Genomic DNA, 16,255 nt, shown 5'->3' with positions numbered 1-16,255 from the left:
AACACAACATTGGGGCTCACCTGGACATGGCCTTTTCCAGGCCAGCCCTAGGGCACAGCTGGTCTCTGCTGTCAGGACCTAAGGGAGGACAATCCTCAACCCAGTGGGATTTTCTGCCACCACTGCAAATGCGGAAGTGAAGTTACTGCCAGCTTCTCCTTTTAAAACATATATCAAAGCTGCAGGCAGCAAGCTTTAAATAAAACAACAATCTCAACCCTGATTTCAGTGAAGACTAGGGTAAGAAAAGCTGCAAATCTCCCTGAACCACCAGCCCCACCAATTTGGTACAGATGGACATAGTTAAACTTCTTTTTGTTTTCCAAAATTTTATCTCAATCAAGGCAATTCATGTTACAGTTTATACCAATTAGGAATTAGAAAAGTGGTTAAAAACAGACCCACCAGCATTACAGTCTGACAGAGGACAGCATGTACGAACACAAGCATCCAGAAAACCTGATACACAACAATGCAAGCTTTAAAATTCAATCACATAAGCATCATGTGTGAAAAGGCTGATTCCAAATTCCAAACCTTGTTTGGGGCCTTTTTCTTGGCTGAGACAAGCTAAACCTGGCTTTGGCCAGTGACCCATGGTGTAAATCAGAGAAATGTCCCTAGCAGCAGTTCTCAAGGTATCTGTGCAGAGCTTTTGGTCTGCACGGTCTGAGAGATCCTCAAGTCCTGCAGTGCTACGGCATAGTGTTAGAAATAGTGGTTTTGGTAAAAAGTTGGATGGAAAGGGCATCTAGAAGCCTGTGAGACAGCTTAAGGCAGCACTGCTGAGCCTATCCCCAACATCAGCTCATAGTCCTCTCAGCAGCTTTACCTTTCTCCTTGCTGGACGACTGAACAGCCATGTCCACTTGTGCCCTAATTACAGCATTTAGAAAAATAAGGGTATTCTATAATCTTACCTGTTCATTGATATATTTAAATAAAAGAAAATTATAACTTTGTTAATAAAATTTTTTTCCTTTATTTTTTTCCTTTTTTCCTTTCTTTTTGAGGGGAGGGGAAAAAAGACAGTGCATCTAATGGAGAATTTCCTCCATAACCTTCCTGACAGTGCTGAAACCACTGCAAGGAGACTGAAGGCACTCATCTGGCTGCTCCCATCATTTTAATAGTAGAAGGATACTAACAGAGATGCTATGTTTCTCCTCACACAGCCTCATTCCTCATGAGTGATGCATAAGGTGAGTGGCACAGAACCACAGGAAGAGAAGACAGTATCTCATGGTCATACCAGGATCCTTCCTATGAAGTCCTGTGCCAAGGATCCCAATTCTGCTGATCTCCCAGCTGAGCAACAACATCTCCTCCACCTAATTGGTGCCTTAACCTTTCATATTTTCCAGATTCTGTACTGCGTTAGTATACTCTGAACTTCATATAAAGTGTTAGCAAGTTCTCCTCACAGTTTAGTTAGACAAAACAATCCTTTTCCAGGCTGAGAACGAAGGACACTTGCAGCTTCAGGCCCAAAAAGTATAAAGCAAATTGAGGAGAGCAATCTGTGAGGATGGGACTTCATAAACTGAATCTGTAATTGGACAATTAACCCCAATATGTAAATGGACCAAAATTTATAAAAATGTGAAAACTCGTGACCTGTCATCCATCTTGGGTGTAGCCCTGGCCAGGCTCTTGTACTGCCCAAGGTGTATCCTTTGAAGGCCTTTTAATAAATACTTACTTTATTCCTTTAACACTGTCCAAGCCTCTGTTCTAGGTAGCCTCCAACGGCATTGTAATGACTCCCACGCCAAGGGATGACAAGTATTTCATGAGCAAAGGTTGAATGGGAAGAGCTGGTATTTCTCAAAGCATGGTCTTCATGCACTTCTGGGGGTACAGAAGCTCCCTCCACTCTCTGCCCAGACTCATCTCCTCACCTTCAATGCCACCCTGCAAGCAAGGACCAAATCCTGTCAGTGCCCTGATGAGTGACACTGAGATTCCAGGATTATTTCCTTGCCAGAGAGTGTCTGCAACTTGTAACATCACCATTATTTGCATTGGTGGCCAGAAGAAACTTGAGTCCTTCAGAATTAAAAGCCTGAGAAACAAACAGGCATCAGGAAATGCTTGTGTTCCAGCTAGGCAGGGACCTGTAAGGCTCCCCCACATCTCATTTTGAGATTAAACTATACATGGCAGATTCAGGTCTTAAGGGAGTCCATCAAACCAGACTTCCTCACATCCTAACTTCAAAAGCACTTCAGATTTTGCCCCTAACACTGAAATTTATCGTCCTGCACCCCATCACAACCCTCAAACTTAGTGCATTTCCTTTTCTGCCTCCTGAAAAGCTCTGTGGCAGGAGATGGGCTTTGAGAAAGATCCTCACTGGTACCCAACCCTACCTAAAACATGCACCATCTTCCTGGGTGACTGACTTGTGCCAGACCCATGCCCAGCCCAGACACAACTCCAGCAGAAGCCCCACAGATGCTGAGCTGTCCTTGCTGGCTGTAGCCTGGGCACAGTGCCCAACCCTTCCCAGCCATCACAATTCAATTCTGCAGAAGCTCATTAAAAATTCAGGGACTGACACATGTTCCCAACTGGGGCAGTGCTGGGAATTCGTGCCTTAGGGAAGAAGGCGGCGAGACTTCAATCCTGTCTGTCCTGCCTCAGGTCTCTGCAAGTGCATTTTCCCATACAAAACCAAATGGGAAATCTGCCAAAGAGGCAGCTGTTGGGGACTTGGGGTGCAGGATCACATCACCGTATGAGCCCTCCAGAAGCCTCTGACAGCAATCCCACCTCCAGCAACACCAGTGCTGCTTGAGAAGCTCCCTGAGACTCTCCCAGGGAAAGAGGAGGGCTGACTAAGGAAAACCCTCAACAAAATTATCACCTCTAACGGCGACCTGAGATGGGTATTAGCTTAACTTCGCGTTAGATGAGAACATTTCCGTGGGTGCAGTGAGAACAGCCGCTGGCACAGACCCATCAGTTCGTAGAGATGGTGTTTTCCACCCACAGGCAACCTGGCGACCAGCAAACAGCACTGTCAATCCATGACACGTGCCGCTTGCGGGAACCGGCTGTTCCCAGGGAAGCGCCGCATGGACTGCCTGAGGACAGCTTTGCTCCAGGCAGCCCTTCTGCCAGCAACAAACCTCATCTGTCCTTGAAAACCATAAAGCATGGTATCAGCAGGATAATCATGTAACCAAGTGGGGTCATAAATGCTTAAAAAATGGGACGTGCTGGTACAGGCGGCGCTGCTCTTGGAAAGCCAATGTTGATGCCTCAGGCAAAGCACACACACAAGAGCCTTGTAGTGGAAATCAAATGGGTGAGCAGGTGGGATGCAGCTGTCCCAGCAGGAAATAAGCAAACCATTCAGTTAAAACACATGGACATCACTTGAGTGACCTGGCCTGCCTGGTACCCAGGAAAGCAGGAGCATGGGGCAACTGTTAGACCAGCACCATGCTAGGCAAAAGCAGGAAAAAAATAGATGTGTGTGTGTATATATATATATTTAACTCTATTTTGCTTTATGCTCTTAAAAATATCCATTTGAATATATTTTCCATATTATAAACCTTAGGGCAGGCTGTGCTGCAGCAATCTTCCCACAGCACACACGCCCATACCCAGTGCCAGGTGCTCTCACAAGACTAGGAATGTTCCCCACTGGCACTAAGGAACTTCCGACTCTTGTCTTCGAGAACTGAAAAGGTATTGGGTTTACTATGTGTCTGCAGACAGACAGGCAACTCCTTTCTGACCTATACAGATAAATTGCTGCCTACTGTAATCCAATCAGAGCCTACCACCAGACCCAAATTTAAAAAATCAAGATCAATCCCCCCCCCAAAGAAAATATTATCCCCATGAAGAGTGAAGTCTATTTAGTTCCCTTCCTCCAACTCAGTCTCAAATGAAATGTGCAATTAGAGTTATTATTTGTTAGAAAGTCCTAGGTAAGGCATGGTTATTCCAAAGCTGATGAAGAAGATCCTGTTAGGAAACCCAGAGGAAATAGGCAACTTCATCCAGGTCAACGGGATAGTCGGTGAGCAGCACTGGGGTCTTCTCAAACAGCTCCCCCTTGTAGCTGCGCCACTTGCCCGCTGGCAGGTAGACATCCCGCTCCTGCTTGCCCATCTCCAGCACGGGAGCCACCATGAGGGTGTCCCCAATGAGGAACTGGGAGTCGATCCGGTGAGTGGCCTCGTCGCGGGGCGAGATCCACCAGATGGGACGGATGATGGGGTCGCCGGTGTCGGTGACCTCCCCGGCCAGCTCCAGCAGCAGCGGGGCCACCAGCGACTCATGGAGCTCCATGAACTTCTGTGCAATCTCCACCACCTCCTTGTCATAGAGCCAGGGTGGGATGGAGAACTGCATGGAGGGCATGAAGGCCGACAGCTCCAGCCAGCGCACGTACAGCTCCCGGTCGGGGATCTCCACTGCTCCATTGGTTTTATTGGGGAAAAAATTGCCCCCTATCATGTCAGCAGATATGAAGGGGTACCCCAGCATGCTGATGGTGAGAACAGTGGGGATGAGTGACTTGAGACCGAGCTCGTAGCCCCAGACAGAGTCACGGTCAATGATGCGGAAGAAGCAGGAGATGTTCTGTGACTGGTAGCCCACGCGCACCTCGGCCAGCTCGTAGAAGGGGATGGCCATCTCCGTGTAGCGCCGGGACCAGATGCTGGGGTCTGACAGTGGGCGGAAGGTGCTGAACTGCTTGGGCAGGTAGCTGGTCTCACCCGCATCAAACTTGAAGGATGAGATGCCGTACTTGTGCTGGAGCTGGCGCAGGTGGCTCTGGAACCAGTCGCGGGCTGCTGGGTTGGTGAAGTCCAGGATGGCCCCAATGCCGTTCCACCACTCCACCATGGCTGGCAGCCTCCCTGATGGCTCCTTGATGAACAGCTGACGCTCGATCCCCACGCCAAAGTTGGAGGAATTGTAGTTTACGAAAGGATGAATCCACAGAGTGACCTTAAATCCATCCTCCCTCAGCTTTGCAAACATTTCTGTTACATTGGGGAACTTGACAGGGTCAAAGTCAAAGTCCCCATAGGCTTGGGTGTACATGTCATCAATCTCAATGTGGCTGCAGTTAAAATGGTATTTCTTGATCTTTTCAGCAAACCGCAAGAGTTTATCCTGGTCGATATCATTCTTGTAGAGGGCCCACGTGGACCATATGGGGTATCTGAAGGCATTCTCAGCAGGGATCTTGGAGGGTTTGTTGAAGTACCTGCGCACCATGTACTTGTGGATGGAGGTGACATCGGAGCCCACGCAGACGCGGTAGCTGAGCTCAGGGAAGGGCTGCTGGCCCGGGGGTGGCTTGTAGGGTGAGTCCTTGTAGCGGGCCTGGAAGAAGAGGGTGCGCTCGGTGGCATTGAAGCCCAGGTGGAAAGGCACGGAGTCGTTGATCTTGATGGCCGCCGCCTTGGAGGAGAGCCAGTAGCGCTCGAGGATGCCGCCAAAGCTGTCACGGAAGGAGTAGACGTCGCTGGTCACGTAGGGCACGGGCTCCTGGTAGCCGGCCAGGCGGATGGGCCAGTGCTGCGTGCTCATCTCCGAGCCCCCGTACCAGTGGGCGTCCTCCCAGAACATGGTGTGCTCCACGGCCGGGCCGGCCTCCAGCTCCTCCCAGCGCACGCGGTAGCACATCACCGTGTCCTTGGGCTTCACCGTCTGGATGAAGAAGTTGAGCGGCCCCCGGCTGGAGCGCGAGCAGCTCAGGATCTCGCCCTCCTTGGAGCACGACTCCAGGTCCAGGCTGCCCGAGCGGAAGGCCAGCCTGAACACCACCTCCCCGTGCTGGTTGCGGATGACGAAGCCGTCCGCCCGCAGGTCCATCAGCTCCGTCTTGAGCCGCTCCGCCTTCCTCAGGGACACCGTGTAGTAGCACCAGGCCACCACTGCAGCAATGAACAGGATGAGGCCCAGCAAGATGGCGCCCAGCATGGGCCTCAGCTCCTTGGAGGGCTTCTGCTTCACTGGTGTGAAGTTCTCTGGCAGGAAGGTGTACATGGTGCTGCGCTTTCTCTAGAGCTTTCTGCAGAGGCGTGGGAAGGAAGGACGTCTGGGGTTCTCAGGAGAAGACACTGAATTGTTAGGAGAGCTCCCACCTCCACCACGTCCCAGAGCACCCGTTTCTGAAAAAGGAGATGATAAAAATAGTCTGAGAGAATCTCTGAATCAAGGGACAGCGTGTCATCCACTTGCTCCCCCTGGCCCCTTCTGCCCGTCTGTGACGTGCCAGGTGCTGTGTTCCAAGTACCAAACATCATCTCCAGTTACTCCGGGCAAGACAACACATGCAGAGACCAGCCTGAGCCCTACCCGGGGAACAGCCCTAGGGCAACAAGGACCAAGTCATTGCTATATTTAATGTTTTTTTGTTGTTGGGAAGACTTTCAGTGAGGCAAGAGTGGAGACTGGGTGGCAGTAGAAGGAGGCTGAACAGGAGCCAGATCAGCCCACTGACAGTGTCTTAAAGAGACAAGGATAACTGAGAGCTATAAAAGACACCACGTAATGAATTCCATGCAGCCAATCCTAATTTTAATCACACTGCCTCCCTGGCAGATTTAATTCATCTGCAGCAACATCGCCTTCCTGTCCCAAGCATGTCCCAGCTGCTCCACTTGGGTGATACCTTGCAGTGAAGGTGGGTAAATCCCTGCTTCTCCACAGCTCACAGAGAGCCAAAGAGGGCTGTGGTACTAGTCTGGGTTTTGGGGGGCATGTAGGGGGTGCAGAGAGTGGCACAGAATGGCTGGCTCCTGCTATGTGCTCAGAGCAGCTCTGGGTGGAAAAGAACCTCCTTAACCTTGTAGGAAAGGTTAACCACTAACCACTTGTTTGAGCAGTGGGCCCAAAGGGCCCTTCCTCCATGCAGCAAGGCTCCAGGCTGTGTTTCAGCTCAGTCCACTCTCCCCTGCATGGCCCCGGGGAAGTGGGCTGTGCCAAGAGCCTAATGGCTTTTCCTTGGCCACGGCCTGGCTGGGCTCTGCCAAGCATAACGCCCGGGATCCAGGGGGGGAAAGTAAAGTAAGGACATGGGAGAGCGAGAAACAAACACAGCTGCAAGAGGAGTAGGGGCGGGAGAGGAGCTGCAAAGCCGCAGACCAGCTGCCTGATATCTGCCTGGTGCCAGCAAACACAGTCACCTCCTTCCCAAGCTCTGGGGCTCTAAATCTCCTGGCTGTGGGCAAACCAGAGGGGAAAAAACCTCTTCTCAGGCAAAAATGAAACCAGCTGCAGAGACTCCCTCTAATGAAGTTGTTTTTTCTCTTAACAAAAAGGAAGAAAAAAATCAAAAATTAATTACAGAATCAACTCCCTGCCACAGTCATGGCAATCCAGAATAAGTATTTCTCTGTGCCTCAACAGATCTTTCTCCCCAAGAAAAGAAAAGTAAAGCAGAAAGAGGTCCTGAACGCCACTTAAGCCTTGCTGCTCCACTGCAGGGATGCCATGTGCAAACCCACAGCAGCAACTGTGCACAGGCTCGACAAAACATTCTCTGTTTACACTCATCTTGAAGCACGTTTTGGACAAGACCTTGCAGTTGGGGGAACTTTTTGTGTAGCCAGACGGGTCATTCTAACCTTTCCCTGGGAGCCAGTAACTTTCTAGACAGACAGTTGCTTTAAATGGGATTATAGAGGCATTAGGAAGTGATTAGCCTGAACAGGCGATAGGTTTAGTTAAACGACTTGTCCCACGGCCAACTCCCACAGAGCCCTCACTCGCCAGTGAGGAGCTCGGGCAGGGGATGGGGACAGCTCCAACCACTCCAGTGTGTCACCCAGCGCTGGATCCTGCCCCCCAGGAGGGCAACGGGGCTCTCACCCACACAGTATTTGTGACGCAAGGCCAGCTGAGCCCAGCCAAAATTGGGCAATAAAGACGGAGGAGGTGGTGGTAGGATGAGGCTGTGTTTGGGACAAACCTTCATCCCTGCCTCAACTCTTATTTGGCTTTAAGATAGAACCAGAAGCAGCACAGGGCTCTCCCAGGGATGGTGGGGAGGAGGGCTTGCAGAAGGACCTTGGCCAAAACCAGCACAGCTGAGCGAAGCCACAAAGTGGCAGGGTGCTTCTGGGAAGAGAGACAGCTACTCTGAGCCCAAACACTCTCAGCACTGGGAGGTTTTGGGATGCCAGAGAGAGAGGGACATGCAAATACCTGTCACTCTGGAAGCATGCCTGTGTCTCACTCATGCCTCATCTGGGGACTGCAAAGCTCAAGACGCAAAAAAATAAAACGCACCTTCCACCAAACAGGACTTGCAAATTATTTGGGAATTTTTTTTTAAAGCTTTCACATTTCTTTACAAAAAAAAAGAGGAGAAAACAGCGTTTTCTTTGCCAATTCTCATTCAGGGTTTTAAAACCAAGAAATATCTGATACTGCTGCTGTGGCTCCATCTAAAATTGACAGCAGCTCCCAGGGCTTCAGGGAGTCTCTGGATTTTCATCTCCCTTTCAGGAAGCTGGTTTATTATTTATGAACTACTTCGAAGCTGCTCTATTTTTAGGCTGTTTCTTTCTTTCCCCCCCATAGACTGGAGCTCATGGCACACATGAGGAAGCTGCCACTGTCAGTAGAGAAAAAAGTGGTGTTTGAGAAAGGTTTTGCAGCCTCTTGAGTCCCTTGGACAGCGATCTGCCTCAAAGGGATGTGCAAACTGAGTGATTGAGCTGGTGGATTTAATCCTACTCTGACTGCTATGGCTGGGCCAGGATCAAACTCTGTGGCTGCTGATGGACATTGCCCACTTGGACACCATTTCAACAAAGATGACGAGAACAGTGTTTGCAGGCATCACCCAGTGCAGCGACAGGCCAAGGAGGGAGGTCTCCAAACACAATCTTGGTCTGTGCCCTCTATTTTTTTTTCCTTGTTAACAAGAGTGTACGTTCTCCAGTGGGAGATTTGGCTCTGTCTCAGGTGAGAGCTAAGTCTCCCAGGCTCCCCAGAGACTTCTTCTGCCTCTCACAAGCTGCAGCCCGCAGAGGTGCCTGCTCATGCACTGCCTCTTTCAACATTTTTTTTTTGTGTATGTGTAATGCTAACTTGTTATTTTGCTCCAAGATGACATTGTGGCGACCTTTAAGTCCTCGAAAAAACAAACGAAAAAAAAAGAAAATGAGAAGGGAGAGTGTCAAAGTCAAACAGCATGTTTGGGGCTTGCTGTGCCGGAGCTTCCCAGCTGACCCAAAACAAAGCTTTTTCTCTGTGTTCTGTGGAAGCAGTGAGTCGCCTTGCCTTGACTTGAGATGAAAGCAAAACATCTGAGCAGGACACACTTTACAGAGTAAAAATAAAAATCCATTTTTTGACCGCTTCTATTTTTACCAACACCACCGCTAACCACGGGCTGCGAGACCCACAGCACCACTAACCCCAGCCACTTTGCAATTAGGACATTCATTTAAAGAGGGTCAATAACATACAACTGGTCTCTATTGCCCTGACAGTGTCAGGTCTCAACCATGCTGGGGGCCAAGCTCCTGCTGGGGACACACACCCACTTCCCACGCCGGGATGCCAGGAAACCCTCCCTCTTCCACTGCAAGGTGCTACCACCTCCTCCCCAAACATCTTGGCAGGAGCTGAGCTCAGGAAATAGTACAGAAACACTGCAGATTTTACCAGGAGGCAACTCCAACCCCACACAACAGCAGGGAATTAGGACAGCAAGTTAAGGGAGAAATCTCTTCTCTGTAAAAAAGCTGTGGGAGCAAAAAAGCCTCCACGTGCCCAGTCTGGAACTCCTTATAGGGAACATGCCCTGACAAAGGACTTTGCACACCTGAGATGGGGACAAACAAACCCTTGCTGGGGGTTTAATTTCCCTTGGAGGAGTCTGCTGCAGAGCACTGGGGTTCTCTGGAGGGCTTTTAGGAGTCAAATAGGGTGAAATCACTGCTCCTCCCACTTGGTGCTGATGGAGCAGGTGGGATAGGTGGGGGCACCTTGGTGACAACACTGGCACAGGGCTGCTCCCCACACACCCTGCTTCCACATGGACCAGAGCGCCCTAATCCTGCGGATTCCCCCAAATACTAAGCTGGATCACTCTGGCGCTCTGGGTTTATCCCTGCAATACTCAAGCCACCTTGGGGGGCATAGACCCCCAGCCCCTGAGCCAGCTCAGCAACTCTGTCTTTGCAGGGACAGCGAGGGAAACAGGGTGCTCCAGGGGACTCCCCACCTTCACCGTCCTTGCTGTGGTCAGAGCAGGGATGGACACACTGCCTGGCCTGAGGGGCTCCTGGACACGCTGCGCTGGGGGGACTCACTGCACCTCCCACAAAGTGACAGACCCTTGTCAGGACTGCTGTAAATTCTCCACGGCATCCGGCTGTTGGACACAGCCCGGCATCCCCCCGGGGCACAGCGCCCCAGTGCTTACCTGGCCATGGCTTCCTGGGGATCCCTGCCTGCCGCCTGGCTCCACCACAGATGTCTTTTTAAGCACATAAAAAAGGAGCAGTGCCACATCTCCGCGTCCCCGGCAGCTCCATCCTCTCCATCACGGGGGGCGCTCCGGGGCTCCGAGCCGGCCGCTCGGTGAGCAGCGGTGTCCGCGGGCAGGAGGAGGGGACCAGCACGTCACCGTGTTTCCTCAGGCACCGTGACGGATGTGCGAGCAGCCAACCCTCCGGCCGGGGTGTGCCAAGGCGAGCGGAGCCCGGCCAGGAGGGGCGGCCCCACACGGGCGTAGCTCTCACCAGCCTCGGTTCCCAGAGAGCCGGGATCAGGGCTGGCATCTCACCTCCCTGCCAGGTGAGCGGAAAGGGCCGGAGAAGGCGCATCCCCCTCCCTGCACTCACAGGAGCGTCGCAATCAGAAAGTAAAACGAAAAAAACAAATAAACAACCCCAAAATCTAATACAGGATTTGGGGTGGTTTTTGTTTTCTTCCCCAAATCTTGTGATTTTAAGCAGAGTCATGATCCAGACGAATAAGGAGGCTGACTTGTGTGAAAAGAAACAAGCTGCCCCACTGCTGCTGGCTGGTTTGTAAGATAGGATTAAGCAGCACTGGGCACTCAGAGGATAAACCCCAAATCCAAGGTGGCCACGTGAATACAGAGCTCACCTGCAAAGTACAAACAGGCTGCCAGCACCTCGCTCAGCCTGCAACAGAAGGCAGGAGATTTGAAGCTGTGGCATTAGCTCTGCCCAGCCTTAAATACTTTCACCTTTATTATAGGAACCATGACTTTGCAGCCCAATTTTGTCCTTTAAAGTTTTCAGTGTAAAGTGATGTTCCAAACCCATTTAGACACCTCATCCAGTGTTTGACCATGAATACAGAGCAGCCACTGGGAACTAATTCTGGCAGCACACAACTTAATATTTAATACTCCTGACAATTCCCCCTTTACAATATCATCTTTATTTTTTCTTCATCCCTTGGTAATTACCAAGACAAGTTTAATAAGCTGAATTTTCACTTTAACCCTGCACACAGCTCACAGTGCTTTTGTCTCATGACTAAATCATGACCAGAAGCTTTTGCTTTTCCCTGCCTGGAGGCACATCGGGGAGCCTGAATTTATCTGAGCCACAAAGATTTGTGGAAACTTTAAAACAAAATGAACCTTCCTGGTCCACTTGTATCAAAGTACATTGGGCATGAGGGAGAGAAAGCTCTAGGGCTCTCTCTTTAAGGCCATATCTCTGTCCACCTTGGAGAAGTTCTACAGGCTCTGGGGGAGCTGGAAGGAGGGAGCCTGGCTCTGAAATTGTGGCTCATGGGGTAACTCTGAGTCCAGGAATCGGCTCCTCAGCACCTGCAGGGCCATCAGATCTCGTGCCCAACAGTGGCAAAAGCAGAACACCAAACACTGGTGCTATTAGCTTATTTTATTTGCGACTTTTGCCATGTAAGATGCACAGCCACACATTTTGGTCTTTGCCACTTTCTGTTGGTCCCCCAGCCCAACTCCAGCTGGTACCAGACATGTGCCATCTACCACCCCATCACTCCAACAGCCTCTCCCCAAAGACAACCCCCCCCACAAGTGAGACCTAGTGCCCTGTTTTGTCACACAGATTCTTTATTCAAAGAGCTGACTCAGCGGTTTGGGAGCGCTCAGCATTTTGGATGCTGATGCAGGCTGAAACCTGAGCCCACCCCAACATCCAAGCACTACAACACGATATGGGGGAGAAATGGAAACCTAAGTACATCCCTCTGGCACAGCCCTGCCGATTTTCCAGCCATCCAGTCACCATGAAACTCCAGGCACTGGCAGCTCCAGAGAGCTGTGGATGGCTCAAGATGCTGGGTTGTAGATTCAAGTCCTGGAATTTACATCCGTATCCAACAGTCAGTGACGCTGGACAGCCTTGGCCTAATCCAGTCACCAAACCCCTTAAGTGCTCCCTTGCAGTTCTTCCATGTGCAGATTCAGTCATGCAGGCATAATCTCACAAATGTCATTCTCCACTGGGCTGTAGGTGTCTAGTGTGCCAGGCATTTGCCCTTCGGACATCATGTGTATCCCAAGGTGGTAAAGAGGGAAAGGGGAGAAACATTTGTGCTTTCTAACACAGCGTTGGCTGCTCCTTGCCATTGCCATTGATGGCTGAGCTGTCCCAAAACCCACTCCAAACCCAACCCAGCACACAACACAGAGTTGCGTATACCATCTGCAAAGTTTTCGCTGCCGAGCATCTCATCAAACGGCAAAAGTTGAAGCTACACTTTGCAAGTGGTGCCGAGGACGTGTTTCCCGGCTGCGTTCACCTTCTCCGGGAGGGCAGACTCCCACCCAGCAGAGAACTCGGGCGGTCCCTGCACGGCGGGGTGCGGAGAGCTCGCACCCCAGGGTCCGGGCAAAGCTCAGCACCTTCATCCCACTCCCCGCGGGCCTTCCCGAGCCATCGCCGATGCCGCAGCCCGGGGTCTTCGGGAGCGGGACCCTCGCCCGCCTCCGCCCGCAGCCCCCGAGCCGGACTTGCGCCCCCCGCCCCCGCCCCGAGCGCAGCCCCGGCACCGCTCACTCACCGGCACCGCCGGGCCATGGCCGGGTCTGCCGGGCCGGGGGCTCCGGGCGCGGGGCCGATCGCGGTTCCGGGGTTGGGCGCTGCCCGCTCCGCCCCGGCTCCCGCCCCGGACCGGCCCCCGAACCGGCGCTCCCCGATGGGAGATGTAGTTCGGCCCGGGGAGGGCAGCTCCGGGGGCTGGACCTGCTGGGGATGTCAGGGGTGAGTGGGGATGGCGGTACCCCCGAGCTGAGAGGGATGGGGTTTGGCGCTGGCGGGGCTGTGTCGGGATGCTTTTGGGTCGGGATGTGGTTTTCATGAGGTGCTTTGGGACTGGGATGTGCTTTTCATGGAATGATTTTGGGTTGGGCCAGGTTTTTCAATGGGGTGCTTTTAGGCTGGGACATGCTTTTCATGGGATGGTTTTAGTCTGGGATGGGGTTTCACGGGGTTTTCCCTGCTCCCAGGAAGATTGGGGTACTGCTTGGTGTAGGCAAAGCATGGCAGGAATGTGGGTCCCCAGACAGCTCCGTGCTGGAGCATCGCCCCACTGTGAGGACCACAGTGCCGTGGATTTATGATCAGCAGCACACATGGAGGGGCTCGGGTGGTGTTGCACCCTGGCACTGTGCTCTCAGATCATAGTCAGACAAGGGCATTTCACGCCTTCATTAATTATGTGCTGCTTTCAAAGTATCCCTCCTTATTTAGCCTGTGTCAGTGCTCAGTATCCAGATGGATGGCAGCTCTTCCTGGACAACTTGCCAAAAGCAAGCACGTCCTCAGCAGCCCAGCATGAAGCCGACAAACACGGGTGTCAACGACTGCTTCTATTTTTGGCTGTGTTACTATGCTCTGAGAGCTTTCCTTGCATGCTCTCTTGGTCTCCTGCTTGTGCGTGGTGGGAGGGCACCAGCCTGCAAGGGCTGTTAAAGTGCCCACCAAATCAGCAGTCAATGAAGTTAGTTTCTCCACCCTTCCCAGAAACTTCCCTAGACCTGGGAAAGGGTCTGAGGGGAACAGTTGCCCAAGCCAGTTTTAATGAAAGACTACCTTTGCCCTTCACTGGTGCTGTGGGGCAAAGTAAGCCTCTGAGATAAACAAATGTACCCTGACATCGCCATCTCAGTGAGCCATTTCCAGTGGGTCTCCCTGCCAGCTAACACCACTCTGTCTTGCATGGTCATTTCCCTACAATTCTCCTTACCAGACCCATGCCAGTCATGGCAGAAAACAGGAAAACAGGAAAATATTACTGTTTCTCAGTGGAGAAGACCTTGAGAAACTTCTCTTTGAGGCTCTGACACAGGGACATATATGGGAAATCCAGTGCTCCCTGTTTATTCTTGTTGTTGCTTGGTTTTAGTTTCTGAACTCAGGAATTTAAAGCCAATCACATGTTTTTTGCTAAGTCTCACACCTAATTTTGGCCCACGGGGATTTGATGCAGTAGCAGAGTGATGACTGTGCTCATTGAATAGCATCTTTTCTGCCCTCTGCCCGGGGGCTGAAAAAGCTGTTTCAGCAACAGAGACATCCTGAAGGTAAACATGCGGGGATTAAAAGGTGTTGCCATACCTGCAGTGGGTGAAGGACAGGGCTGATTACAGTGTGGCCAGGGAATATGTTCTTGGTAAGTAGAGCACATAATGACAACAGAAAACACAAGAGCAGCACAAGAAACCCTGATGTGGCCCCAAAATCTGGGAGGTGCTAAGCTACATGCAGTCGGGCTCAGGGATGCCAGCAGGATTTCAGGTGTTGTACAGTCCCAAGCATGGCTGGATGAGACCATGCATAGAAACAATTGTTCTGGGAGTAAATCTGGCTTTCTTAAGGATCTGTCGTAGAGGTCCCTGGGGATTATGGGGCACCAGGAGAGTATTCCCCAAGCAGCACTTAGTACCAGGGGATATTTATGCACCACTGGAAGTCAGAACCCTCAGGATGTGCAGATATCCCTGTGAGATGGACAGTCTGTCCAGGGAAGGAGATGGATGGCCATGGCAAAGCCACAAGCAAATATACTGAGAGAGCATCCCTTTTACACTGGGAGGAGGACACAAGATGCAAAGCGAGGATGAACAGACCCACTGCCAGCACCATCAGACCCCTGTCCCCATGGAGATGTGCTCTCTGTGACACAGAAGGACAGCTGGCACCTTGGCAGAACTTTTGGAGCTGGACAACCAGTTCATCTCAGGCCAATAGGCAGCAGGGGTGATGGCTGATGGTGTTCCTGTAATGCTCCTGCATTGACACCTCAATCAGCTGCTTGGGCTGACCTCCGCTCAATGGATTTTGTAAAAGGGGCATTGTTAATCCCTACAGACAGTAGGGAGTGGGAAGAGACACCCATTCCATGTGGCAGCATCTGCCTTCATGGCTGCCAGGACACACAGTGAAACTGATTACTAGCCAGGATCTTCAGCTGCATCTGGGAAAACATCAAGCCTCCCTTGGGGGTCATAGCAACGCTGCAATCTTCTCCCCAAGCTCCCCACTCACCCAAAACCATGGGACACAGGATGACATCACTGGCTCCTCTGCCCCTGCATCCAGGGCATCCACGGACATTTGAGCATTTTGCCTAGTGGAAGATGTGGTGAGTGCACTGGGACTGCCAGGGAATGGGGCAAGCAGAGGTTGGGAAGGGAGTTACAGGATTGTACCCAGCTGTTACAGGACTGCCAGCTGTCCTACAGCTGGCAAGGCCTGAGAGGGCTGGGTTTCATGGAGTAGAGGGGTGCCCTGCATGCATTCTTTCTGTCCTGCACGGTGGTGACGTCCCTCTCCATGTCGTCTTCTTGCTCCCTCATTACAATGCACATGCTAATGAGGCTGCAGGAGATGAGCTGTTTTGCACTGAGCTTTGCCTCAGTACCGGTGACCTTCTTAGTCTGTGAGGGGAAAGCTGTGTCCTACAGACACCCTTTGAGTGGGACCTTGACTCAGGGATCGCTCCTCCTGCAGGACAAGGGCTGGGAGGGATTTTTCAGTCTCAGAACTCTCCCCAGCCCTTCACATGGTCCCCTGGCATGGAAGACTCACCAGATGGAACTCATCTGAACTGCGATACAGCAACTCTCAGAGCAACCCCATCATCACCATGTCACACAGCCGCCTGACATGAACCCTGTCACTGCCTCAGTTTCCCTTCTTCAGCAGATCCTGTGCCTGGCATGCTCTGAAACCTATCCCTGGACAGGGCTGACATGTCAGAGCTTCTGCTGTTGCTGCCAGCTCTAAGA

The 16,255-nt window shown here is 51.7% G+C and overlaps 1 protein-coding gene across 2 annotated transcripts; it reads right to left on the bottom strand.

Moving 5' to 3' along the window:
* Window positions 1-309: 309 nt before the first annotated feature.
* On the bottom strand, window positions 310-13,116 carry LOC106859052 (alpha-galactosidase MYORG-like). 2 transcript variants are annotated; one of them, XM_088155956.1, is made up of 2 exons: window positions 13,027-13,116; window positions 310-6,149 (listed from the first exon to the last, which is right to left on the bottom strand). In XM_088155956.1, the coding sequence occupies exon 2, from the start codon at window positions 6,022-6,024 to the stop codon at window positions 3,988-3,990; it is 2,037 nt and encodes a 678-aa protein (XP_088012082.1). In that variant the 5' UTR covers window positions 6,025-6,149; window positions 13,027-13,116; the 3' UTR covers window positions 310-3,987. The 2 variants fall into 2 exon arrangements, with proteins under 2 accessions (XP_088012082.1, XP_088012081.1); XM_088155955.1 differs by lacking the exon at window positions 13,027-13,116 and adding an exon at window positions 10,421-10,594.
* Between the last annotated feature and the right edge of the window lie 3,139 nt (window positions 13,117-16,255).

This window comes from Sturnus vulgaris, chromosome Z (genome assembly GCF_052056855.1).
Source record: "Sturnus vulgaris isolate bStuVul1 chromosome Z, bStuVul1.hap1, whole genome shotgun sequence".
NCBI lineage: Eukaryota > Metazoa > Chordata > Aves > Passeriformes > Sturnidae > Sturnus > Sturnus vulgaris.
The sequence above is the reverse complement of the archived record's forward strand: the minus strand, read 5'-3'. Positions and strand labels throughout refer to the sequence as shown.